This window comes from Phacochoerus africanus, chromosome X, assembly GCF_016906955.1.
Source record: "Phacochoerus africanus isolate WHEZ1 chromosome X, ROS_Pafr_v1, whole genome shotgun sequence".
In the NCBI taxonomy this organism is placed as follows: Eukaryota; Metazoa; Chordata; class Mammalia; order Artiodactyla; family Suidae; genus Phacochoerus; species Phacochoerus africanus.
The window spans coordinates 10,744,731-10,772,393 of NC_062560.1; the positions used below are offsets into that span (position 1 = coordinate 10,744,731).

Here is a 27,663-nt window from a genome sequence, read left to right on the forward strand (position 1 = left end):
GCCCTTGCCTTAAAGGACCTTGCATTGTAAAGTATGTGAGGGGCAAACAAGGAGACTTCAAGCAGATAAAAGGTTTGCTCGGGTGCTCAAAAACCACCTTTCTAGTTTTGCTGCTTTCCTGTCTAACTGAGCCTCCAATCCTAATCTCATCACTGCAGTGATTGCTCCTTCCTTGGAGCTGCTGCTTAGGGGGCTTCTCTCTCTGAGCTACTGTTCAGACTTCTTCCCCAACCTCAAAAGCCTCACAGCATCTCCACTTGATGTATCGACCTTCTACCTACCTCCAGAGCCAGCTCAAGGTCCCCCTCTTCTATGAGGTATTTAGTCATCACCCCCCATCATTGCAAATCCTCCGTTCTCTCCACTCCGATGGACGTATCGGGGATTCCAACACAGTTTTACCCCAGGTTAATACATCCATGCTAGTCTCTAATTTTTCCTGTATCCAACTAGAATGGCAAGCTGTAGGAAGACTAAGAAAATTTTTTCTTTACTTCATAAGATTTTGGACAGTGACAGGGGCATAGATGTTTGACACATACTTGCTAATTGACGGACTGATGGAGCAATCCTTTCCCTGGCTGGTGCGTGGAAGAAGGGGTAGGGGAAAGACTTGTCTCTCGAACAAGCGGTCGCCTAATTATCTGACTGCACACAAAGGATGGAGGCAGAAAAATCCTGTTATGCCTAGGGAGGCATGGGTCCAAGTGGCCTCTTGCTTTCACATTCACCACATCTGGCAGATGGGCAGCACCTCTGAATTAACAGCAGTGACAAGGATTTGCGGAAGCTATTCTTACAGGGAGAGGGTCATGTAAAATCTATCCCCTTGCATGGAACAAGGGGACATTTATAGTTCCAAGAAGACTGCTCAGATGGGAGAAAACATCTTCCAAAGCCATTTATCTTATTCTTCAGCAAGAGCTGCGTGAAGCCTCGGATTTGGCATAGCTACAATTATGGCAAGGAGCTCAGAGCCTCGGCATTTATGGAGAACTTTCTAGCTGTGATATGCTGAACAGTTGCTTTCAGCAGGAAAAAGGTCACACCACATGTGACATCTTAGGAAAGTAGCAGATGATGCAATAATAAGTTGGGTCTTTGAGACTCGCAAAAACTTCAGAGAAAAAATGTTTTAAATTACAAGAGTATGCGCTTAAATGAGGCGAATAAACTGACGTGCACATTATAAATAGTTCCACAACCTGACTTCGGAACCTTTCAGCAAAACACGGATTCTGCATGCCTGAAGAAGACCCCGTAGTTAGAACAAGGCGATATTCTCCTTGTTCGAATAAATGCTCTTAGGCTGCAGAATTTTCGCAGCCCACAGGGAAAAAGCCTAGAAGCTGCTTAAGCGAATGCTAAGCATGCCCACGTGGTTTCTGCTCAGCTGCAGGTCGTTATCAATCATATCGTTCTGGCAAAAGCTTGACAAGATCACGTGCATTCTCATGTTTTTTTTTTTTTTTTCTCATTATGCCTTTCTCCCTATAGAAAAATACCATTAAAAAGAAAATCCAGATTTTTCCTACATTGCTTGACAGGCCAATGGATAGATTATAACTGTCTTTTACTCACTGTCAGTCCATGAGCTCGGAGCCATTGCATCTTTTCTGGTTCATCATGTATGCATGGTAAGAACAAGTATAAGCAGTATACCATACATTCAGCATTAAACGTAAGATTTCATTTCTTACGTGTGTAGTCCATCTTAGAAACAAACAGCAGAATTTGCACAATCGCTTGCAATTCTCACCGAAAGATGCCGAGCACCTATTCCCGCTTTGGTTCTGCTGCTTGAAAGTATGTGCAGAGCCGCTTTTTGGAAAGTCTCCTCGGATGTTTACTCAGAACATGCCTTGGTGGGGCAAAAAAATCACATTCCCAGCAATATCAACTATCATATTTTCCAAAAGAGCCTAAGCGGTGAATTTTTTAAAAACCTTAGTGTATCCAGAAATGCCACTCCTAGGTATACACCCCAAAGAATCAAAACTCTATGTCCATACACAAAGACGTGTACAAGAGAGTGCACTGCAGCGTTATTCACAAGAGCCGAAAAGCAGAAACAACCCAAATGTCCATCAACTGACGAATGGATACACAAGACGTGCTCCATCCATGCAATGGAAGAGTATTCAACAACAAAACGCAATAAAGTCCTGGTATAGGCTACAACGTGGGTGAACCTTGAAAAAATTATACTAAGTAAAAAAAAAAAAGAGAGAGAGAGACACACACAAAATGCTACATGTTGCATGACTGTATTCATATGAAATGTCCAGAACAGGCAAATGCAAAGAGACGGAAACAGAAAGCAGATTAGTGGTTGCCAGGGGCTGGGAGCAAGGAGGAAGGGGGAGTGACTGCTTAATGGGTACAGAGTTTCTTCTTGAGGTGATAAAAATGTTCTAAAATTGACGGTTGCACAATTCTGAGTCTATACTAGAAACCAGTGAATTCTACACTTTAAATGAGGGAACTGCATCGTGTGTGAACTAAATACCAATAAAGCTTTTCCCCAAAAATTAAAGGGGACAGTGGCTATAACTGAAATCTCCTTAATAAAGGGGTTCTCCTATAGTACTTCCCTACTTTTGCTTTTGCGAAGACATATTTGAGATTTTGTAGAAAGCACTGAGAAAGAAAAGTGGTTTTCTTAGCCATTGCTCCAATCACCATCCAGCCATTCCCCTAAGAAGAGTCAAACAAAAAACAAACCAAAAAAAAAAAAAAAAAAGGAAGAGGAAAGAAAGGAAAAAGGAGGAGTTCTGGAGGACACAGGTTCAATCCCTGGCCGTGCTCAGTGGGTTAAGAATCCAACTTTGGGGAGTTCCCGTCGTGGCGCAGTGGTTAACGAATCCGACTAGGAACCATGAGGTTGCGGGTTCGGTCCCTGCCCTTGCTCAGTGGGTTAACGATCCGGCGTTGCCGTGAGCTGTGGTGTAGGTTGCAGATGCGGCTCGGATCCCAAGTTGCTGTGGCTCTGGTGTAGGCCGGTGGCTACAGCTCCGATTCGACCCCTAGCCTGGGAACCTCCATTTGCCGCGGGAGCAGCCCAAGAAATAGCAAAAAGACAAAAAAAAAAAAAAAGAATCCAGCTTTGCCATGGGTTGTGGTGTGGGTCACAGACGCAGCTTGGATCCTGCATTGCTATGGCTGTGGTGTAGGCTATAGCTCCGATTTGACCCCTCTCCTGGGAACCTCCATATGCCACGGGTGTGGCCCTAAAAAAAAAAAAAAAAAAACACCCAAAATACAAAAACACAACAGAACAGTTCACAACACAGACTTCCTTCTCCTGCACAATTCCAGCCTCTCAAACTTAAGAGCTAGAAGGAAAATGTCTCGCCTTCTACATTCTTACTTCCTGGCAGCTACTGTCAAAAATAAGTACAAAACTCTTAAGGTTTGGTTTAAAAGCAAAGGTTCCCATCCAAAAAGTAATGCATTTAACATTTCACACATACTCCAAAAACATTCTGCACAAGTTTACTCCCCAGAGGGCTACTATTTACAATTCTCCTGTTGGGGAAGAAATATTAGCACCTTCATCACAGACAGAAGTTAACCACTCTCTCTTTTATGCCCCAACACACTTTTAAAACAGATACACACTACTAGATAGATAGATAGATAGATAGATAGATAGACAGACAGACAGATAAGATAGATAAATAGGTAGGTAGGTAGACAGATAGATAGGTAGGTAGATAGAGGGACAGATGGATGGATAGGTAGGTAGGTAGGTAGGTAGATATAAACAACAAGGACCTACTATATAGCACAGGGAACTATATTCAATATCTTGTAATTATCTATGACGGAAACGAAACTGGAAAAGTAAATCAACTATAATACAATTTTTAAAATGCTTACAACTGTTATTTAACTTATTCAAGTAATACCTGTTTATTTGAGAAGAATTCAAAATATAAAAATGCAAAAAAGAGGATTTCGAGTCATCCACAGATATTAAAATTTAATACTTTGATGTATTTCCTTTTGGATTCTCCTTTTATACACACACACACTTCAAAATTCCAAGTCACTTATCCCCTATTTTATAGCAGCACTATTCACAATAGCCAAGACATAGAAACAACGTAAATGTCCATCAACAGATGAATGGATTAAGAACATGTGGTGTATTCACACACACACACACACACACACACACACACACACAATGGAATACTACTGAGCCATAAAAAGAAGAAAAGAATGCCATTCGCAGCAACATGGATGCAACTAGAGATTCTCATACTAAGTGAAATAAGAGAAAGACACATAGCATATGATATCACTTATACATAGAATCTAAAATATGACAAAAATGAACTTTGCTGCCTACATCGACAGAACTACTCCACCAACATACAAATGAACTTATCTACAAAAGAGAAAGAGGCTCATAGACATAGAGAACAGACTTGTGGTTGCCGAGGGGGATAGGGAGGGGGAGAGGGACACGATGGGAATTCGGGGTTAGCAGATGCCAACTAGTATATACAGGATGCATAAACAACAAGGTCCTACTGCAGAGCACAGGGAACTACATCCAACATCCTGTGACAAACTATAATGGAAAAGAATATGAACAACGAGATATATATATATATATATATATATATATATATATATATGTATAACTAAACCACTGTGCTGTACAACAGAAATTAAGACCACACTCAACTATACTTCAATAAACATTTTTTAAAAAAGAAGTGAAAAAACTCCAAGTCACATATGTGTAACATACACTGATTACTGAATTGGGCCCTTGCAGTATGGCAGCAATTTCCAGTAACAGATGAAGTCTATGCCCCCGTTTTTTGAATCTGGGCTGGCCTCGTGACAGCAGATGGTATACACTTTCCAGGCTACGTCTAAAGAGGCTTTGGAGCATCCTCTCCCTCTCTCACAGCCCTGCATCTACCACGAGTACAAGCTCGAGCTAGCCTGCTGCACAATGAGAGACCGCAGGGACTCGAGGTGAATCACCTTTGGCCAATATGCTACATGACCACAAATGCATGCGCAAGCCCAGCAGAGAATGGCCAAGTTTGGCCCACATCAAGAGAACTACTCCACTCACCTGCAGAATCATGTACAAAAATAAGTATTCATTGTCATATAAAGCCAAGTGTTGTGCTTGCTTGTTACACAGTTTTATTCTAGCCGTAAGATAACTGATGGAATACATAATTCTTGCCTAAGTTCTTGGAAGCTGACTCCAGCTAATGAGAAAGGGAGTTGACCAGCTAATAGGATCATGGAAAGGCTCAGAACCAAGTTTTCCAGAACAATTTCCAAAACCACATCATAGACCTGACCTGACAATTAAACTACATTTGACCCTTCTCAAACTCCAGATGTTATGTTGCTTCCAAAACCTCAACTTCGCCACAACCACACTAGCACCAGATAGATGCCACCCTCACCAGAAACTCAAGCTTTCTGACACTGCTGCCATCAAAAGCTAGAAGCTTCTGCCTCAACTACTGCTAGAAAAGGGATGCTTTCATTATGCCCTCACCTAGAGAAATCTAGGAGCGTTTTCTCTCATAAGACCTCAATCTACCTGATTAGAAGATGGGTAAAGGACTAAAAAGACACTTCACCAAAGTGGATATAAGGCAGGTCAGGAGGCACATGCAAAGATGTTTGACCTTATTAGCTGTTAGGGAAATGGATATCAGGCGAGCACCCTGTTAGAATGGATAAAAATAGAACCCAGCCACAATACCAAGGGCTGACAAGGATGTGGAATACCTGGAACTCTCACGTGTTGCTGGCAGGAATGCAAAAGGGTACAACCACGCCAGTGTGGAAGTTTCTCATAAAGTGAAACATATACTCAACCATGTAATAATCCAGCCATCTCCCTCCTGGAATTTATCCTGGAGAAAGGAAAACTTCTGTTCACAGAGAAACACAGGTGTTTACAGCAGCTCACCCCAAACTGGAAACCACCCAGGTATCATCGAACAGGTCGAGAGATAAACCACGGTACATCTAGACCATGAAATTTACGACTCAGCAATAAAAAGGAACAAACCATTGAGAGCAGGTGATGACTATAGGTAGAGTCTATAGGACAGATGGTATTTTGGCTTGATGGTAACAGGGACTGCATGACAAGAAGTTAAATGATGATATTAGTGCTTAAGGAAGAAGAAAGTATGAATTAACATGAGGAAAATCTGTCATCCAGGAAGCTAGTTAAAGGCCCTGAGAGATGTGGATCCGAACCAGGATGGACAGAGAGAGAAAAAATAAATACGAACATGGTGGAGAAAGAGGCACAGGTCTTCCCTCCCGTGGGCTTATGTGAGTACAGAAGATAAAAGAGCAGGAACAGTCAAAACTATTTTCAAGGTTCCAAGGCTGCAAAAAACCGGTTATCAGGGATGAAAACAGGAAAGTTTAGAGAAGAAGCTAGTTGTGGGTTTCCTTATTCATCCACTCACTTTTCCTTTCCAGGGAGAAAGGATCATTAATTTCTTTGAACTTTTAGAGCCTGAAGTGATGATGGAACCGACGAGGAAACCGTCCTGTAGGCTAATGGAAATAGGGGACTAGGGCTCAAGTGAGGGGAGGAATAACAATTTGCACCCTGAAAGGACAGAAGTGATAGTTGAAACTAAGACACAGCATCAGCCAAGTGAACCAAACTGTAAGAAAACCCATTTCCTTCCATTTGACTAAAATTATATTTGACAAACATGAACATCCGATTTAATCTACAAATTTCTACCATGAAAGCACATTACAAACATCTGTTTTAGTACTACCCAGTTTTAAAAGAAACCTTATGTTAGATTTATCTCCCAAAAGACACTTAATTAGTGAATATCACAGGAAATAATGACATCAACTTTTGTCAACCACGAGAACTATCTTAAGTTAAAATCAAGCTCAAAGGTAACAAGATCACGATACTTAAGTAGTGCAGCATAAACCAGGCACATTCTGCATTTCTTTGCAAAGTACCTCCCAAATCCATACTCTGCTCTCTGGAGATATTAACATAATTGCTGAGGATGCTGGCCAATGGTATTTTTTCCAGTGGTATTTATTATAAAACAATCTTGGCAAGTGAAAGAAAACAGCACACACTGCTAATATTTTGCTAGAATTATGTGTTTATTCTAGCACTGTTAACAAGAGAGAAGTAAGCACTGAACGAGTACAGAGGAATGCGGCTGATGTAAATGAATATTTACTCAAAGCCCAGCTCTTCCAACCCCCTCTGATAGGGGAATGGCAGAGAGCATTTTGATCTGGGATTTCTCCCGGACTCACATGCCAACAAATGCAGCCCCCAAAGAAATGCTTGTTGATGGCCCAGGGTGGCAACAATAAAGGCAGACCAAACCGTGCCCTCTGAGAGTTTCTTAGGTGAAGGAGAAGAAAGGTAGGAGAATCCAAAGTACAGAGTGAGACTCTGGCTAAAGGGCCAACCAAGTCAGCTGGTTGCTCCTGAGGTCACTGTTATGAAGTGGCTTTTTCAGTCCCTTCACCAGAGTCTATACACAGACAGGCCAGAGGATGTGGCGGATTGGGTGAAAAGTATCATCATTAATAGACACAGTATATTTGCCTTATGCAGATAAACAGTGACCCTTGGTGCTCAAACAATGTTGTGTGTATTCTCCCCGTCACCCCACTCGACTCATGAGAAAACGTCAGACAAACCAAAATTAAGGACCACATTCTACAAAATACCTGGCCAGTGCTTTTCGAATACGGAAAAGTCACAAAGGACGGATTGGAGGAGACTAAGAAGCCATGCTAACGAAATGCCATGTGGGATGCTGGGCGGGATCCTGGAACTGAAAAAGAACATTCATGGAAAAACCGATGAAATCCAAGTTCTGTATTTCTGTTAAAAGCACCTCAGTCAAAGACAATGCCCAGATTACTTTGGTAACGAATCGGTTACCAAGGTTTATTTCTGAGCTTTCATAAATGCACCATGGTCACATACGATACTAACATTAGGGGAAGCTGGATGAAGACTATGTGGGACCCCTCTGTACTGTCTGTGCTATTCTTCCAAAAAGCTAAAAGTATTTCAAAATAAAAAGTTAAAAGATAGTGTGTATTTATTGTTTGTCCTGTTCGCTGTATCTGAATGGCTTCTTGGGTACGAAATTAACTCATGTGCAAAATAATTTCAGAATTCATGACCCACCTTCCAACCACATCACACAACTTTTAGTTTCTGGACTTGCCCTGCTGCCTAGTTCTTCCATGCCTCTGCTCATTCTGTTTCTTCTACTTGCCTTCGTCCCCATCCTCATTGCCCAGATACACTCCTTATTTTAAGACTGACCTCAAATGTCATCTCCTCTGGCTTCCTCAGGCAGAGGTTGACTTTCCCTCTTATCCATCCTTAGAGCCTCATCTACAAACCTCTGCTTTAGTTCCCGTGATAAGGTACTGAAGGTAACCGATATGAAGGGACGTTTACAAACAAGAGAAGTAAAAACCAGGCTACCTGGACTCAAATCCTGATCTGATCCCTTACCAGCTGCGTAACCCTGAGCTTGGGTCCAAGCTGCCAAGCTTCCTTGTCTATAAAATTAGGCTAATAATAATAACTCGTGGAGGTGATGTGAGAACTAGATGAAGTCACAAAGTAATTCGAAGAGTGGTTGATTCAAGTAAGTTCTCAGTAATTGTTAGCCACTATTATGGTTATTACATGTCTCTCTAGCTTGACAACCTTCAGAACAAGGACCACATGTCACATATATTTACTTTTCTTGGTGGGATTCTCAGAGCTGGATTTAAATCCTACCTTTGCCATTTATTTATTGGCTTTGGACTTCCTCGGATTATTTTGAGGATTTAGTGATCCAATGCCTTTTGAAGCATTTAAAGCTCAAGGCAAGCATTCAAAATGATTAGTTGTTATAATTATCATCCTGCTAAACCCAGAGTCTGACACTTCAGATATGCTGAATTGTTTGATGAATGAATGAGCGAGTGGATCAACTGGTAGGAATGATGGATGATATTCCAACAGCTAAAAGAGATAATCATTATCAACTAATGATATCAAAAACTAAATGTCTTCACTTGCCACCTCATGTCTCGAAGCGTTAGAAAGCAAGTTCTCACGCAAGATACTTGTTTCTGCTGCTCTGTGTTTTAACATTTGGAAGGCTCTCCATGGAGGAGAGTGAAAAGTTCTAAGCACAAGTAGCTTTGCGCGATGGGGGTCATAAGAGCTGCAGTCACTGGCAACTGAAGATGATGTGGAAATTCTCAAAGGGCAGCAGATAAATCAATATAATAACTCTTACCTAAGGAGCAACGGCTATAGAGTGGGAAGTGCAGTCTTAACTTCTTTGCCCCAACTCTGCATAAAAAAGGGGGTTATTTTGTCATTTACTCATGGGTGTATGCGTTTGACATTTGACACCAAACAAATAGGATGCGTTTCAATACAATTTCAACAATTGTACACGAATCTTAAAATCCTAAGTGTAGAGGGAAAAACGACAGTTTCATAGTTCCTCAGGTACTGCGTATTTTCCTTAAGAGTTTAAAACGCCTGAAATTGTGTCTTAAAAAATAGTTACTTACATTTACCATGGTATTGTTGCCTTTTTTCCTCTGAAAGCATTATGAAATCTATGTTCATCTGCCTATGACAGCATTTGAGAACGAAGCAGACAGAGTAATAAACAATAGACACCTCTGTGTGACACCTCATAGCCCATGGGTCCCAAGCGCATTCGCCAATTGATTTCACAACCTCCTAAAAGGGAATACAATTATATTCTCTTTAAAGGTGAAGAAAATGAAATTCACACCTTCTAAGCAGAGGCTCTGGGACGTGACCCCAGGCTTACACACCTGCAAAGTCTATGATTACACTGTCCCTCAGTTATGCTTTCGGTCAGCTAAGAGTGTGGGTGACCGAGTCTAAACGCTGTTGCCCATGAGCTGATGCTAAAATTTTTGAATTCAGCTAGAACTGTGCTGGGAAGTTCCGGTCAAGCTCACGCTGACCTTGTGCTGCTAGTGATCCATCTCTAGTGAACACTCAGTCCTCTGTGAAAGGTTACCAGGTGGTTAAACACCCTGGAAGGAATTTCAGCCAATGGAAGACGGAAACCAACAGAGACATTCTCCAGCTCCCCGTATTTTAGCTTGTTAGGGATCAAAGAAGGCCACGAATGCTTTTTGCTTCTCCCGCCAAACTACGGAATCTATTTCCCTTGCCCTTGAATCTGGGCTGGCTCTGTGACTCATGCAGACAAAACACCACGAGATGACCATGCCCTGAGGAAGCCCGAGCTAGCCCCGCGGAGAGAGGGGCCACATGGAGGGTCAGCAACGCACCACACACGCAGCTGAAGACATGCTGATCTTTCCAAGCATCCTAGGCATCAGCTGAAAGCAGCCAAATGACTACGTCCAGCCAGCGCCACATGGAGCAGAACTGCCCAGCTGAGGCCCTGATCTACTTCCCAACCCCCAGAATTATGCCACAAAGGTTGCGGGCTGTTGGTTATACGGCAACAGACCATTAAAAACCCAGGTAGCTCATCCTGAGAGGCGTTCTGTGTGTTTTCCAGCGGTCCTTGGTTGTTGTCCTTTTGTTCACAGCTCTGGCTTCCACGACATGAATTTATAACGGCACCTCATTCTTTCTCCTTCGTTCCTGCTTCCCGAGATCACCTCGCAAATAAAGTGCACTCAGCCAGACCCTGCCTTTGAAGGAACTCAAACCAAAACTGAGTTTTTCCCCCGCCTACAATTTTTTAAACGCTTCTATCTTCATTAAAATGCTTTATCTAGATTGTTCCAATTAAATATGGTAACAGTCAACTATTAATTTTTACTTCTAATGCAAGATGCTATTACGAAGTTGTATGTACAGACATATAGACAGAGAGAAATTACACTAACAGACTGTGGTCTAAAACTCTGCAAAAGTCACTCCAAATAAAAGAAAAAATTAATCTTTCTGCATCATAAAAATATTGTGTAGAAACAATTAATGACGGCAGGAATGTAGTATAACTTGCAGGTATACTAAGTTAATTTTCTTCTTGACCATTCAAATTTCTTATTCAGCAAACTTTTTTTAAAAAATAACTTTATCTTTTAAGAATGGTTTTAGATTAGTAGCCAGCGTTGCCATAAGCTATGGTGTAGGTTGCAGACGCGGCTTCGAGCTGGCCTTGCTGCGGCTGTGGCATAGGCCAGCAGCTACAGCTTTGATTCAACTCTTGGTCTGGGGAACCTCCATATGCTGTGGGTGCGGCCCTGAAAAGACCAAAAAAAAAAAAAAAAAGAATGGTTTTAGGTTCAAATGAACATTTACATAAGCTATTTATCTACCATATCATTATATGTAAATTAGAAATTTATATTACACACCTTTTGGGGACAATAAAATACATAGCAGGATTTTAACCATTTCCTATAAAAAGGATATTTCTAGATGAGGAAAAGCCAACAGACAATCCTAACTCACTGACTCTCTGCATCTGGTTCCCAGGGATAACCAAAAGTCAGAATAATATTGCCGAGAGAAATGAACTATTTCACTTTCTAAAAAACTTGTGACTCTGAATAACCCATTTCGGCTAAGAGAGCCCTGAACAAGGACCTAAATATTTTTGACCATCTGCCTAACATTTTGCAGATCTTTAACAGTCCACTCTCAGTTGTATGAGAACAAGTAATATATTTCCAGTTTAATTATAAATTAAAAGATTAAAATATTGCCACTGCAGCAGGACGACAATAATATACTTGCTGAATTCATGACTCAGAGTTTCTGAAGTTAGTCTGGGACTCATATCACACTCCTTGACCTTCAAGCCTGCTTACCCATCACCATATTGCCTTTCACATTTATTTTCCTGGCATTTTGACAAACGCATTCTGACAATACCATTTATTGACAATGTATTACCACTATTAGCCAGATTCGACATGCCTCTTTGGGGGCGTGCGGAGAGACCCAGAGCCATTCTCTGAGATATGATATGAAAGCTGCACCTGCCTTTGAGCTCGCTCATAAATCATTGGAGGAAGAAACCTGACTCACTGGGTCGGCAGCAAGAACCTGGAGGCAGAGAGTTCTAATCCCAGATTTCTAGAAGTAGTTTGCAAGATAATTTCAGGTCAAGAGTTTAACTTTCGTTTAAATTATTCTTCGATTCTTCTCTGCCAAAGTGAAAATATGACCAAACTCTGTGGTGATGCTCAGAAATGAAGGATAAGCCAACCCATAACTTCCTTAGTGTCAATGACAATGCAGTACTAGGGATTGCCCGCACGACAAGGGAGGCGGGATTCGTTTGTAGCATGATGGAAGTCCCAGGAGGGCTTGTTTTTATTTCTTTTTTAATTTTATTTTTTTGTCTTTTTGCCTTTTCTAGGGCCGCTCCTGAGGCATATGGAGGTTCCCCGGCTAGGGGTCGAATCGGAGCTGGAGCTGCCAAGCCTAGGCCACAGCCACAGCAACGCGGGATCGGAGCCGCATCTGCAACGTACAGCACAGCTCATGGCAATGCTGGATCCTTAACCCACGGAGTGAGGCCAGGGATCAAACCCGCAACCTCATGGTTCCTAGTCGGATTCGTTAACCACTGAGCCACGACGGGAACTCCCCGGGGAGGCTTATTTTCAAGATCATTCCAGGAAGAAGGGCCGTGCCCATTATAATCTAAAGGCAGAATTATGAAGGTGTCCATTGGTGGTGGAGGGGGGTTGCTGGGCATAAACCGGGGATGTCGCAGATAGGACTTAAGCATCATGTGGATGTCTGGACTGGATAGCAGAGCTTTAAGGACGTTCCCATTCAGATATTCTGTTTTGCTCACAGAATGCTGAAATGTTTATGGGAGTTACAGTTAGATGTTAAGCAAAAAAAAGTTTCAGTCTAGTGATGCTGCCTTGTTACCCTGGAAAGAAGTTGATGAGATTAGCCATAAACAAAGGTCGGCTTGATCTCACAGGACAGCGGTAGCATGAAGAAGTGAGAAGAACACCAGGCTGGAAGTGAGACAGCACACTGCCATTTGCCAGCCAGAGAACCAGGGCTGGCCTGGGAGCGATCCCGTTTCCAACATGCTAAGTATTCTCCGAAGAAAAAGCGTCTGATGCCATGAAGTTACTGTGACTAGCGTGTGGGAATGAAGGTTACCCCCGGCTTGCTGGCAGGCCTTGTGTTACAGCAAATCCACAATGCAAGTCTGGCAAATTCCTGTGTTCCAAGTCACGAGTCCAAATGCCTGGGGTGACAGTCTGCTATTGCTCCAGTGCCTATCACGAAAACTATACCTTACTTAACAGCTTACGAAGCAAATTTCCAATTGCCTTTTGCTGCTGTCCAACTCAGTCGGCTCTACTCATTCACTGCATATCACCTAAGTCCCCTTTGAGTGCCTTGGTGGAAAGGCCACAGTTGCTGGCACACAACAGCAGGTGAAGAGGAAGTATTTCCAACCAATACTTTCATCCAAGCCCTGCCTTTGTGGGTTCCTAGCTGTGTGACCTGGACATGTCTCCCATTTTATCTAACCTTGCTCTGCTTAGAATCTTTTATTACTTCCTATGTGCTAGGCACTTTCCAAGTAGTTAAGCTGTGAGATTCTCATAAAAACTCTTTAAAAGTAGGCACTTTAATTATCCCCATTTGACAGATGAGGAAACTGAAGACGAAATATGCTCTGTGATTTGTTCAAGGTCACAGAGCAGAGCCGGGATTTGAATCCAGGTGGTCCAGATCAGAGTCCAGCTCCAACCCATTCACTTCATTTCTTCTCCAACTAAGTCTGGTACTTTTTTTTGGGCGGGGGGGGGGGGGGCGGCTTGTTTTTGCCTTTTCTAGGGCTGCTTCCACAGCATATGGAGGTTCCCAGGCTAGGGGTCGAATCGGAGCTGTAGCCGCCGGCCTACACCACAGCCACGGCAACGCAGGATCCTTACTTAACCCACTGAGCGAGGTCAGGGATCGAACTCGCAACCTCATAGTTCCTAGTCAGATTCATTAACCACTGAGCCATGACGGGAACTCCTAAGTCTGGCACTTCCTAATCAGACTCAAGGTTGATACCATCACCCCGCAGAGTCGTTGTAATAGAAAACCGCTGCGTGTTTACAAACACTAATTGTTACTTCACTCATAGTGATTATCGTCACCCAGCCACTGAAATGAGTGAGCAAGGAATCAACTGGAAGTTTCCATATGAGCAGAATGCTACTTGGCTCAAAAGCCAGAAAACCTGGTGGCCCACTTCAGGAATTCCATGGACCGAATTATTAACCATAGCAGAGGCCTTGTTGTAATAAACCCCACGGCAATGTGGCTATTGTCACCTAAGGTTTCTCTTACCCCCTCCCGATCCACAGGTGGGTCGCAGAGAACCAGCGTGGCAGTTTCTCAACCCCTGAGAGATGAAGTTATGGGCTACAAGGTGAGAACTGATTTCAGGCTTATTCACATTTCAGCTCCTGTAGGTGGTATTCATTCACCTGTTCCCACGAGTGTCCAGGGATACAGAAGCAAAGCCATGTTACTTCCCTTGACCCATGGGCAACCCAACTCAGTTCATTTCCAGTGTTTTCAGACATTCCAGGCTCAGCCTTCTCTCTTGGGTCCATCACCACATGACCTGATGGGTGGTTTTCTCAAGTTGCTTTTAGCTCTAATGGCTCCTGAAAATCTTTGGCTATTTAATAACTCTAGTGTGGTATGTCCAGGCAATTTTTCAAGAGAAGTACTTTTTAAAGTCTCTGCCTATTTGGAAAAAAACAAACATTTTAATAGCTTTTCTGTGCTTGCTTCCAAAGCATAATAATCAAGATGCAATTACCACGGTAACCAATCTCAGAAAATCCCAGGCTGCTCGCTGTCTCCTCCACTGAATCTACCAGAGTCGTTCCTACCTCCTTGTGGCATCTTTAAGGACAGAATTTAATACACATTAGGCCTGGGCCTACTAGATAACTCTGCTCATCTACATTTATGTTTATATTCTACTGAAAATATGATGTGGCAAAAATACTGATATATTTTCTAAAAGTCATAAACAGTGGCCTTTTTTAAATGGATATTAGAATTCACATACCAGAAAATCTACCTGTTTAAAGTACACGGCTCAGAGATTTTTAGTGTACTCCCCCTGCTGTGCCACCATCACCTCTATCTAGTTCCAGAACATTCTCATCAACCCCAAAAAGATGGTATATCCATCATCACTCCCTACTGCCAGCCTCTGGCAACCACTAACCTATTCTCTGTCTCTACATGTTTGCCTATTCTGGACATTTCATATGAAGAGACTCATATAACTCATAGTCCTTTGTGAGTGGCTTCTTTCACTTAGCATGACATTTTCAAGGTTTACCCACGTTGCAGCCTGTGTCGCTACTCCATTCTGTCTTATTGCTGAGTAATCTTGCATCGCATAGACAGACCGTGTTTTCTCTCCCCATTCATCTGTTGAAAGACCTTTGGTTGTTCCCACCATTTCGGCCACCGCGAAAAACTTCTGGGAACATTAACTTACAAGTCTTCATGTACACATGTATCCTCAGCTCTCTTGGGAAGACACCTAAAGGTGAAATTGCGGGGTAACATGGTCAATGCTTAACTTCTTGAGAAACTGCCAAACTGTTTTTCAAAGCTGTTGCACCATTTTACATTTTCACCAGCAAGCAGTGCATGAGATTTCGATTCCTTCACATCTTTGCCAACGCTTGCTATCATCCGTCTTTTTTTTTTTTTTTTTTTTATTAAAGCCATACATAAGGCTATGGCATGGCCATATGAAGTGGTATCTCACTGTGGATTTGATTTCTATTTCCCTAATAGCTACTGAAAACATCATTCTTTACTAGCTAACACAATAACACACTGCATTCCATTTTTTGCCATAATGTACATAGCTGCCGCTACAGTCTCAGTCTCGTTCTTATAACCAATGACCTAGAGAGGAAGCAGGAGACCTGAGTCCAAGACAACATGCCCCAAAGCTGTGTCTCCGGGAGGTGGAGAACCACCATCAGAACACAGATTCCCCCAGTCATTAAATGCATCCCGGTATGAAATACTTTCTCTTAGGCAGGTACCACATTGGAAGAAGCAGAACCTGGCTATGGAAAACTGAGCTCACGTTCCCATAAATCCTGAATAAGTCATGACATGAACCATAGCCAAAACTTATTTCCTTGGAAGTAGCATCTGGTTGAGCCACAGCGTGTGATGGAGCTGTCTCAGGGAGACATGGAACCAGGTGATCAGAAGCGGGAATGAGGAGAGAGAAAAAAATCCCTGAAGAGAACCTGTGCATTGAATCCTCAATCCTTAGCTGGATCATGAAGCTCAAGGCCCAGTCAGACTTATTCCTTCGCCCTCTTCCCACTCCTGTAGGTGTTTCCAGTTGCATCACTCCAAGTTCTTGAAGCACACTATGGCCCTCTTACCTACAGGCCTTTCTTTCTAGCCGAAGTACCACATCCCTCCTTTTTGTTTGGCAAAAGGCTCCTTAGCCACAGGTTCCAGCTGAGATATCTCGGACCTTCTTAGTGCCTGGCTGCTATAGCAAATTTTCACAAGTATCACGGCTTAAAACGATATTCGTTTATTGTCTTACAGTTCTGGAGACGGCAGAGCTGGTGTCCTGAAGGTTCTAGAGGAGAATCTATTTCCTTCCTTTTCCAGCCTCTAGAGGCTGCCCCATTCCTTGGGTCACAGCTCCTTCCTTCATCTACAAGCTAGAAATGCAGCATCTTCAAAATCAGCCTGTATGTGTGTGCGTGCATGTGTGTCTATCTGTCTCTTTCTCACTCTGATTCTGTCCTCATATCTTCTTCTCCAACTGTGACCTTCCTGCTTCCTCCCTATAAGGATCCTTGTGATTACATTAGACTCACCCACATAATCCAGGATCACCTCCTCTTCGCAAGGTCCTTAACTTAATCACATCCGCAAAGGCTCTTTTCCCATATAAGGTAACACACCCGTGGGTTCTGGGAACAAGGACACGGACATTGTTGGGGCGGGACATCATTCCGTCTACCACAGTCCTCCTGTCTTTAATGCCACAGCATTCTGAGCAAGTGCAGAGATGTCACAAAAGGGTAAGTACCTGCGAGGCCATGCCTGCTGACTCCGCATACATCCCCAGTGTCTGCTGCAGAGCTGCTGCTTGATAAAACATCCCATGACAACCTGGCTGAGTGGCCAGTTTGGTTTTGTTGGACCAGAATTCCTCGGGAAAGGGGAGGAGGTCAGCTCAGATAATAGTGTAAGAGGCTCTGGAAGGACTGGCTAAGCGGTTTGGATTTCATTCTGTACACACAGCGCCCTAGCAAAGGTTTTTACTTGCGGAGCTAGCATGATTACAGTTGTGTCTTGGGAGCAGAAGGCCCCTCAGCCCTGTGGGAAGAGGGAAAAACTGAAGGCAGAGTGACCAAGCAGGAAGCCACAGTAAATGAGGACCCAAACTCGGCGGCGGCAACGAGAAGGAACAGCTGGAGAAAGATGGAAGCATTTGGATGCATTCCTCTTCAAATCCTTGCTAGAATGGAGCAAATGAGGAGTCAACACAACAGGCTCTGATAACTTATTGGAGACAACAGGAGAAAAAAAAAAAAAGGGGGAAAACTGAAGGCATCCCTGGCCCAGTAAAACTAAGCAGGCATAAGAATGGTGACACAGGGAATTTCCGTCGTGGCACAGGGGTTAACGAATCCGAATAGGAACCATGAGGATGCGGGTTCGATCCCTGCCCTCGCTCAGTGGGTGAAGGATCCGGCGTTGCCATGAGCTGTGGTGTAGGTCGCAGATGCGCCTCGGATCCCGCGTTGCTGTGGCTGTGGTGTAGGCCAGCAGCTACAACTCCGATTAGACCCCTAGCCTGGGAACCTCTATGTGCCGCAGAAGCGGCCCTAGAAAAAAGCCAAAAAGCCAAAAAAAAAAAAAGAATGGTGACACTAACCAAAAGCAAGGAGTATGGGAAATGAAATACGGTCAGAGGAAAGGGGGACTGATTTGTTCTGCTTCTGACACGTAGAAAGACGTAGAACGTGAGGAGTCCAGTGGGCACTGTGAGCAGAAGTCTTGCAAGAAATCAGAAATAGATGTTAGGACTTCAAGTACACAGAGCTGGGAGTGTCCCCTGGGAGGGATGATGGCTCAAGTCACAAAAGTGAATGAGATCATCAAGGGGGAGTGATCTGAAGGAAAAACACTGAACTGTGGGGACGTGTGGACAATGACAAGCGTGGAAGGAGAAGAGCAGGAAGAGACAGGAAGAGAATGAGAAGGCGGCACCAGGGAGGAAATCGAGAATCTTCTGTGAATGGTGGGGAGAGGAGGGGTGGGGGCAGAGCAGTGCTGTCCGTTCTGCCCTGAAGTCCAGCCTAAGGCAGTCAAAGAAAGTCCTGGAGGGAGTTTCCTGGTGGCCTAGTGGTTAAGGATCTGGTATTGTCACTGCCGTGGCATAGGTTCAATCCCTAGCCCGAGAACGTTCACCTGCCACAGGCACAGCCAAAAAAAGAAAATAGAAAAGAAAAAGAAAAGGAAAAAAAAAAAGCAGGTATAGAAAAAGGATTGCCAAGGTGCAAGGTGTCCGTGGTTGCTTACGTCCGTCGTCCCCAAGTTCTGTGGTTCCTGTGGAGAATCAAGGTGGATCTCAGGCTGGTGCTGCCCTCTACCTGCCCTCTGAAGTGTGAACTTAACCCCTTCATTCCCTGTCTCTAACTGTACAGTAAGGAGGCTGTAACTAGATGCTACCCACAGTCCTTTTAGAGTCTAAAATTTGCTCTTGTCAAACCTCAAATCCCAAAATTCTTTCTTTTTTTTTTTTTTTTTGTCTTTTTAGGGCCACACCCATGGCATATGGAAGTTCTCAGGCTATGGTTCGAATCAAAGCTGTAGCCGCTGGCCTACATCACAGCAACTCCAGATCTGAGCCACGTCTGCTAACTAGACCACAGCTCACAGCAATGCCGGATCCTTAACCCACTGAGTGAGGCCAGGGATTGAACCTGCCTCTTCATGGAAGGTAGTCAGATTCGTTTCCGCTGAGCCACGATGGGAACTCCTCAAATCCCAAAATTCTGATGGAAGCTTAATTCCAAGGTATCGGAGAAGAACTTGTCTTCACGTTATTCTCTCTCAAAGTTAAAGATTACCTTAGGAGTTCCCGTCGTGGCGCAGTGGTTAACGAATCCGACTAGGAACCATGAGGTTGCGGGTTCGGTCCCTGCCCTTGCTCAGTGGGTTAACGATCCGGCGTTGTCGTGAGCTGTGGTGTAGGTCGCAGACGCGGCTCGGATCCCGCGTTGCTGTGGCTCTGGTGTAGGCCGGTGGCTACAGCTCCGATTGGACCCCTAGCCTGGGAACCTCCATATGCCGCGGGAGCGGCCCAAGAAATAGCAACAACAACAAAAACAACAACAACAACAAAAAAAAGACAAAAAAGACAAAAAAAAAAGATTACCTTAGAAACGAATTCTACCAGAGAAATACTCCAAGAGAAAGCATATGCAAACGGAACAACTGTTTTCCTAAGTTATAAATTCTTATGGCATTATGTTAATTTTAGACATAATACCTTGTAAAATGCCCTTTGTCAATTTCCTGTTTGAATCTGTCTTACTCTAATTTCTTCCTCTTTGGTGACATGGGTAAGCCTCTATTTTTAATCACAATATTCTTCTCTGTCCGTGTGTTAAATTTTAATTCTGGTCTCCGTCATTACATATTTACGATTCAATTCTCTCCTACACATATATTCAGACATTCCATAATTTTTTCCTGTCAATACTTTTTTTTTTTTTTTTTTGGTCTTTTTGCCATTTCTTGGGCCACTTCCTCGGCATATGGAGGTTCCCAGGCTAGGGGTCGAATCGGAGCTGTAGCCGCTGGCCTACACCACAGCCACAGCAACGCGGGACCGGAGCCGCATCTGCGACCTACATCACAGCTCACGGCAACGCCGGATCCTTCACCCACTGAGCGAGGGCAGGGATCGAACCCGCATCCTCATGGTTCCTAGTCGGATTCGTTAACCACTGCGCCACGACGGGAACTCCTCAATATCTTTTGAAAAGGTGGTTTTATCCCATTCAAAGCCTTGGTTGACATATACCAGGAAAGAAGAAGAAATGGCAAAGAATAAAGCCAGGAGCATGAGAGAAAAAGATACTGGAAAGCAAAACCTAGAATTCAGCTTCTTGTATGACGTAGTTCGTTATATAGGGATTCTCAACCTCCATGCTAGTGAAATTTTGAGTAGAGATTTGTTGTGGCGGTCTGTCCTGTGCACTGTAGAATGATCAGCAGCAGCTCTGGCTTCTACCCATCAGCTGCTGGTAGCACACACACACACCCCGCCCCAGCCACACCTCCGGCAATCAAAAATGCCCACAGGTATTGTCAAATCTGCCCAGGCTGCAGACTCACACGCTGGTTGAGAACCACTGGTCTACAGAGACCGACCTATCGGAAGCAGTTCAATAGTTGTAAGAAAACAATCTGCTAAAATGGGAAGGTAAGACATACAGAAGTATTATGTTTCTCTGCCAACTCCCATGTATGTATAGGGTGCTCAGCATGGTTTCCCCAGGCCACCTCCTCGGAGGATCTGTCCGCCCACTTGTTTCACTCTACTACTGATGCATGGCCCCGACAGACTCTAGAGTGAGCTCTCTAAAACACATATCCAATCCTGTTACACACTCAGGCTTAAAAATCACCCATTTCCCCCACAGGGTTTCTCAGCCTGGGCACACGTGACGTAGAGCGCCAGGTAATTCTCTGTCAGGGAAGCTGTCCTGCGCATTGCAGGGTGTGGAGCAGCATCCCTGGCCTCCTCCCACTAGATGCCACTGGCACCACCTTCCCTTTAAGTAGGCAGAATAATGTCCCACCAAAGAGATCTACGTCCCAATCTCTGGAACCTGTGACTATGTTAGGTTACATGGGGAAGGGGAATTAAGGCCACAGATAGAATTAAAGGTTGCTAATCAAGTGACCTTAAAACAATTAGAGCACCTTGCATTCTCCAGGTGAGCCCTATGAAATCACAAGCATCCTTCAGAGAGTCTGAGGAAGAAATGATTGAAGAAGGGCCCAAGAGATGCAACATGGCTGGAGGGGGACACTGGAAAGCAAAGGAAACTGACCCTGGAGCCTTCGGAAGGAACACAGCCCTGCCAGCACCTGGACTTCAGCCCAAGGAGACCCACTCAAGCTTCTGACCTCTGCAAGTGTAAGATAATAAATTTGTGTTTGGGGTAATTTGTTACAGCCACAAAATGAAATGAATCCATCGCCAACCCCCAGCTGTGACAACCAAAACAGTTTGCGGACATTGCCAAACGTGCCCGGCGAACAAGGTCACCTCCAGGCTGAGAACCACCGCTCTACAAAACATCAAGTCCAAACTCCTGAGACATGCACCGCAGAGCCCTTCACCATTAATGCTACCCAACCTGTCCAATATCAGCATCCAACACAGAGAGTGAGACAGCCTCTCCTCTAGGCAAACCACACTTCTGCCTTCGCAAGCATTCCACGTCCTTTCACTTCCCTGCAGATTCGATGCCAGGAGGTGCCTTGGAAGGTGGTCAACGTGCTTTGGCCTTCCTGCCATTTTTATCCAAGTCCATAGGTAGTTATTATGCCCCAGATAAGTCTCTAATTTCTCATTTCGTTAGGTGGTTATATAAAAAGCGACTTGGCTGCTATATATGTTAAACTGCAGGTGTCGTGAACTCTTCCTTCAAACAGATTATTGCACTTAAGCCCCTCTAAGTGCTCTTAGTTGGAAGCTCTGGCGTCACCTCTGCCTTTGCAGATCCACTCCCTTCTCTTTCATGAAGGAATCACTTCCCTTCTTCTCCTTGTAAATGGGAGTCACCCGTGACGATCAAGTTCATGTTCTCTGCACAGTGAAGCCTTCCAAGACGCCCTAAAGCACAGTCAGTCGCACCCCAGGCCCCCCACTGTGCTGACCCTTCCGCACTGTACCTATTGTTTGACTCACCCAGCCTCCTGCGTAGACTGTGAGCTCTTTAAGGGCTGACACCACAGTTTAGCCTCTCTGCATCTCTAGTACATCCAGAAATGCTTGTGCTCAAGAAGTCTCCGGGCATGAATGAAGAAGTCATGGATAGATAGAAACCATTTTAACTATGGGTGATGGAAGCTGGCAAACTCCATGTCAGCTATGAGCATTATCCTAGCTCTGATCCAAAGGAATTAGGAGAACCCTGGGGTTAGAATGAGGCCTTCCTCCCTTGTCTATGACCAGAGTCAAGGAAGGAGCCTGGCTGCTAAGAGCGAAGTGGAGATGTGTGTACCAGTTGTGTCACTACGTGGCATTTCTCCCTCTGTCTTCTCCTTTTGTCTACTCAATAGATAATCTACCTAGCATGTCCATAAATCAGATTTTGTTAAAGCAACCCTAAAATACACAGTAAGGAAATACTGAGTTGTAGCTGACTTTGTCTAACACAACCTGGGTTTAAGCAATAAAACTGTCATTTGTGAGCTTTGAGGGAGCATGAGGCATAGAGATACAGGCATTTATGAGAGTCTTGGGAGCAGAAGCTGTTGCATGAACAATTTCATTTAAAACCAGAGAATATGGAGTGCCCATAGTGGCGCAGCGGAAACAAATCCAACTAGGAACCATGAGGTTTTGGATTCGATCCCTGGCCTCACTCAGTGGGTTAAGGATCCGGGTTGCCATGAGCTGTGATGCAGATCACAGACGTGGCTGGGACCTGGCGTTGCTGTGGCTCTGCTGTGGACCAGTAGCTGCAGCTCTGATTAGATCCCTAGCCTGGGAACCTCCATATGCCATGGATGCAGACCTAAAAAGACAAAAAACAAACAAATAAAAAACACCAGAGAATCTGCTGAAATGGCTGTGATCCATCACAGGCTAAACCTGAATGAAGGTGAATTCTCAGATTTGCCTGTGGATTCAATGGCAGAGAAACATAAAAGTTTGAATAAATTATTAAGAGATCCACAGAGTCTGCAGGCAAGACTCAAGAGAGAGCTACACAGTTTTTGGAATCAGGAGGCCCCAAGGCAACTTTAGGCCAGCTGAAAGCACTTCTGGGAGCCATCATGTAGCGCTAGGTTTGACTCGCTGATAGCGTTCTCAACTGGGGCAATTTGGACCCCTGGAGGATATTCAGCAGTGTCTGCAGGCATTTCTCATTGTCACAGTGGTGGGGAGGGATGCTGCTGGCATCTAGTGGGCAAAGGCCCAGGATGCTGCCAAATGTCCTACAATGCACAGGACAGGGCCCAAAGCAAAGACTCATTCGGCCACAAGTGTCAGTAGGTTGTGCAGAGGCTGAGAAGCCCCGAGCCAGAGCAACTGGGAAAAGCATAAGAACTAAATCTGTACGATGGAAATCTCCCCCTCAGGGCCTGTGAGTAAACTTCAAGGTGCCCATGTGCCCATGGACTTTTGACATCATTAGTAAAGACTCTCTCTTAGGACAGAGGGCCCAGCTTGCAAGCAAGTGGGAAGGACAAGCCGTGCTCAATAGGATGAATTTCCTTAGTTTTTGAGAAGGTTCCAGGGCGTTAAACCTTTGAAAGGTAATCCAGGCCATTAAATTCCAGACCCTGGGGTTACGTTAGGCTATCTGGGACTCTACTGAACAAAACCAGCCTTGGACCTTCATGCCAGCATTCCATCCAATCATTCCATGTCTGCCTCAAGAATAAAGGGATCTCACACACACACACGAACATTTTATGAGAAACTTCTGTCCTTTTTCTAGATGGCTACGCACTTAGTTTTAACCACTGCAAAATGGTGAAAGTCATGGTAGATGAGTCTGCGGACTGTTTGAAGCCACCCGGTGTTGCTGAAATTCAGATACTTGCCCACTGACTATGAGATGTTACCAGAGAAGAAGTTCTGACCGGTTGGGATCATCTACAGTAGACTCTGCCTTTTGGTCATAATAGCAACGAATACCATCTGTACACTGTATTCCAAGTATGCACGGTTGCTAAGAAAAGCAGAGACATTCTTAGTGATGTAATTGGTTTTAAATGGGAATGTCAGTGGCTACCCAATCCAAGAACTTGGCTTGCTTTTGCATTACCCTCAACTTCTACAGATTAACCTGATAATGTGTGCTTCTGATACAGAGTGGGGATCCAGGTGCTTCTAGAAACCAACAGAAATTCAACATTTAGGTACTTGGCCCTCTTTCTCTCTCTCTCTTTTTTTTTTTTTTTTTTTTTTTTTTGCTTTTTAGGGCCACACCTGCCGCATATGGAGGTTCCCAGGCTAGGGGTCCAATCGGAGCTACAGTTGCCGGCCGATGCCACTGCCATGCCACATTCAAGCCACATATGTGACCACCACCACAGCTCATGGCGATGCCGGATCCTTAACCCACTGAGTGAGACCAGGGATTGAACCCACATCCTCACAGGTACTAGTTGGGTCAGTGGTAACAACGCTGAGCCACAGCAAGAACTTCCTTGACCCTCTTTCTAATGCCGAGTTCCCTGGTTTAGAGAGGCTCTTGCTCTCTTACTTGACTTGTATCTCTTTTATCTTCCTCAAGAAAATGGGCAAAACAGTCAGCAATGTTTGTTAGTTTCTGTAATCCATGCTCCCCACACGAGAGCAGCAGTTCTTGTGACCCAGTAACTAACATTTTACTAATATGTGATGCAATTATTTCTCATAAATACTGCTTATTTTTCTAAAGCAGTCTAATAAAAGCTGAAATTTTATAGTTATCGTGTGTTAACAGAGCAAGGTATGATGTTAGATGCTATTTTCAAACTGTTTTTCTTGGTTGTGTTGCCTTTACTTAGTCTAAATCGCCAGCAATTACATGGTATTTTATTTCATTTCTGTAATTCTAACTGTACTTTAAAATATTTAATTACAAGGGATGGAATCTCCCCTTATGGAAACAGATCCAAGGCAAATCTATAGAGTTTCTGGACTAAAAGAGATAGGAGTTGTTCATTTTTTGAACAGCTAGTATTTATTCTCTAAAAGCATGTAGCTTTCCAACTACCCATCAACCAGTTTCCCAATAGCTCTGTTCGCCACTGTTTCTTAACCAGAAAGCAAACATTATAAAGGCACCAAATAACTCCCTCTGAGTTCCCTATTTATTAGTGATTCCCAATTCTTCTGTATTTCACTAACTGCTAGTGGTCCTTATTGGAATTTGGGCATATTTCCATGATCCTTCATAGCCTTAAGCAGAGGTTTTTTTTCTTTCCCCTCCTGGATTAAACTAGTACTCAGTACCAAAGACTCCTGAAATTAGACCTTTAGGGAGAAGAAAATACCGAAACTAGAGCATTTTAGTGTTACTCCCCAAGTACCACAGACCTACACATTCATATCAACAGCACCCTCAAGAAGAATGTTCCTGAATTCTCTGTGAAACAACCAGATGGCAGAAATATTTCAAAATATATTGCCTCCAGTCCTGACGAACGGCTTAAAAATAGATCGTGCGAGTTCCAAAAAACATTGGCCCTGAGTTCAGTGATAAGATGACCCTTCGAAGTCGCCTGTGGCACAAACAGGAAAGCAAGTCTTCCTCCACCCCATCACTGCTCCAGAGCGGAGCCAAGGAGTCCGAACGAGACACGCGCGGGGGGCCACTGGGGCCACCCCATTTCCAGGCACCCGGTTAAAACCGGCCAAAGAGGAAAACCCCTCGATGGGTCCCCAGCTCTGTGAAAGACAGGGACCTCAAGAACTGCCCAGGTGTCCAGCCCTGGGCCACGAGAACACGTGGCACGGGACCCTACCTCGGACTTCCACACGACGTAGGGCTGGCCATGGCTGTCAGGTGGCGACTGGAACTTTCTCTGCTGGAGCCACCTTCTGGGAGAAGTGAAGATGCCGTTGGGGCCTCCACCAGAGGAGCAGAGGATGGCGCTGCGGCCACTGCCCGGCCCGGCTAGGACCGAAGGCAGGTCCCACACCATGCTCTTCTTGAGGCTGCGACCCAGAGGGACCTCATAGTCAAAGTGGAAGCTGCCAGACGGCGACTTCTCTTGCGGGGTGCTGGGTGTGGAGAAGGAAGAGCAGAGGGGTCTAGGGGGCGGCAGGCGGCTGGTCCGGGGGTGTGGGCCTCGAGGAGAAGACGCTGAGCGGGGCCCCAGACCCTCGGCTAGGGACAGCGGGGAGCAGAGGCGACCTCCGGTGGGGCCCCGCGAGCTGCCCTCGGCGCCCGCCTCGCCCCCGCAGCCGCCGATCAGAGCCGGGTCCAGGCTGCGGGTCTGGCGCAGCTTCCTCTTGGAGAAGCCCTTGGCCGAGGCTGCGCTGCCCGAGGCCGGCGAGGAGCAGGAGAAAACACTGTGGAGCAGGCTCTGCGCGGACATCTCGGCGGGGCTGTGTCTGGGAGCTGCCCTCTTCCAGCTCTCAGAACGCTAGCGATTTGGGGCCCAGAAAGGAAAGGGGCTCAGGCGAGGCTGCCAGGCTGGGTCGGCCCGAGGCTCGCAGAGGGCGGCGGAGGGTAGTTCCCGGCTCACGCGCCACCAGCGCGCTCCAAGTGCCCCAGCGGGGGCAGAAGCAGGAGATCCATCACCAGCCTTCTAGGAAAAAGGGGTGGGGGGGAGGGCTTCTCCAGTCGCTACAACCTTGCTTGGGAGCCTAAGTGGATAAGAAAGAGGAGGAAGAAGGTCAGGCGCTCGCTGGGTTCCCGGCTCCGGCCGGCCAGCGCCACTCCCCCTTCCCAGCTGAGGCAGGAGACGCAGTGCTCCCACTCTCTGGCTCTGGACAGCCGCGAGGTCGCCAGCAAGCTCCTCCTCGCGCCCTAAGGACGGTTCAGAGGGCTGGCGGGGAGGCCTCCTGGGTGTGCGCCCAGGGCGCGTCCCTCGCGCTCCCCACGCGGCGAGAGGGACTTCCTCCCGCGCTGGAGCCGGGCACCCGAGCTGCACCCCCCGTGCACCGTCGCCGTATCCGAGGCCCTGAAGCTGCTCGTCTGGCCGCCACTTGACTGCTGCGCCCACTCCTCTGACGGGCTAGGCGCGAGAGTGTCTCCAAGCTCCAGGTTCCCCTGGGGTGCCAGTCTTGCTACAAAGTGGGGACACGGAGCGCGCAGTGCCCAGGGCCTCCCAAGGGCTGAGCAGCTACTGTGGGAGAGAATTGCTGGCTGCGCTCAAGGAGCGAAGAGGTGAACCCCAGGGTCGGCTGTCTAGGGGCTCTTGTTATTCTCAGCCCAGTTTTGGGCCCAGGGCAGGCGCGGAGGTGTCCCCGCACGCTCACGCTGGAGGCAGCGGGAAGGGGGCGGCCCGGACGGGTAGGGCGGGAGGGAAGCCAGGTCTGGAGCTGGGGCGGAGCCAGGAGCAAGAGAAAGCAGAACGTGGAGTTTTCCAGGCGCTGAACCTGGGAGCGGCGCAGAGGGAGCGCAGCTCACCACCGACACTGGGTCTCCTGGGGAGAAAGTCCTGAGGACGGAAGTGCGGACCTTCTCCCCCGTCTCCCCTCCCCCAGATCGAAGGGGGCGCCAGCTCCACTCACGTTTCTGGAAAGGAAAGGAAGTGTCAGATTGCACCCCACCCACTGGTGTCAGATGGGCAGCCCAGGACGGGTTGCTCCGAAGTTGGAGTTAAATCTCTTGTCTTCCTTTTTTTACCCCTGCTGT

General features: G+C 45.6%; 1 protein-coding gene across 1 annotated transcript in view; it reads right to left on the reverse strand.

Moving 5' to 3' along the window:
• The window catches only part of ARHGAP6 (Rho GTPase activating protein 6), a 536,775-nt gene extending 509,504 nt beyond the window's left edge, over positions 1–27,271 (reverse strand). The window contains exon 1 of the mRNA XM_047765256.1: positions 25,823–27,271. Within this exon, the coding sequence (XP_047621212.1) occupies positions 25,823–26,398 (576 nt within the window). The 5' untranslated portion in view covers positions 26,399–27,271. The remainder of the gene's footprint in view (positions 1–25,822) is intronic.
• Positions 27,272–27,663: the final 392 nt, after the last annotated feature.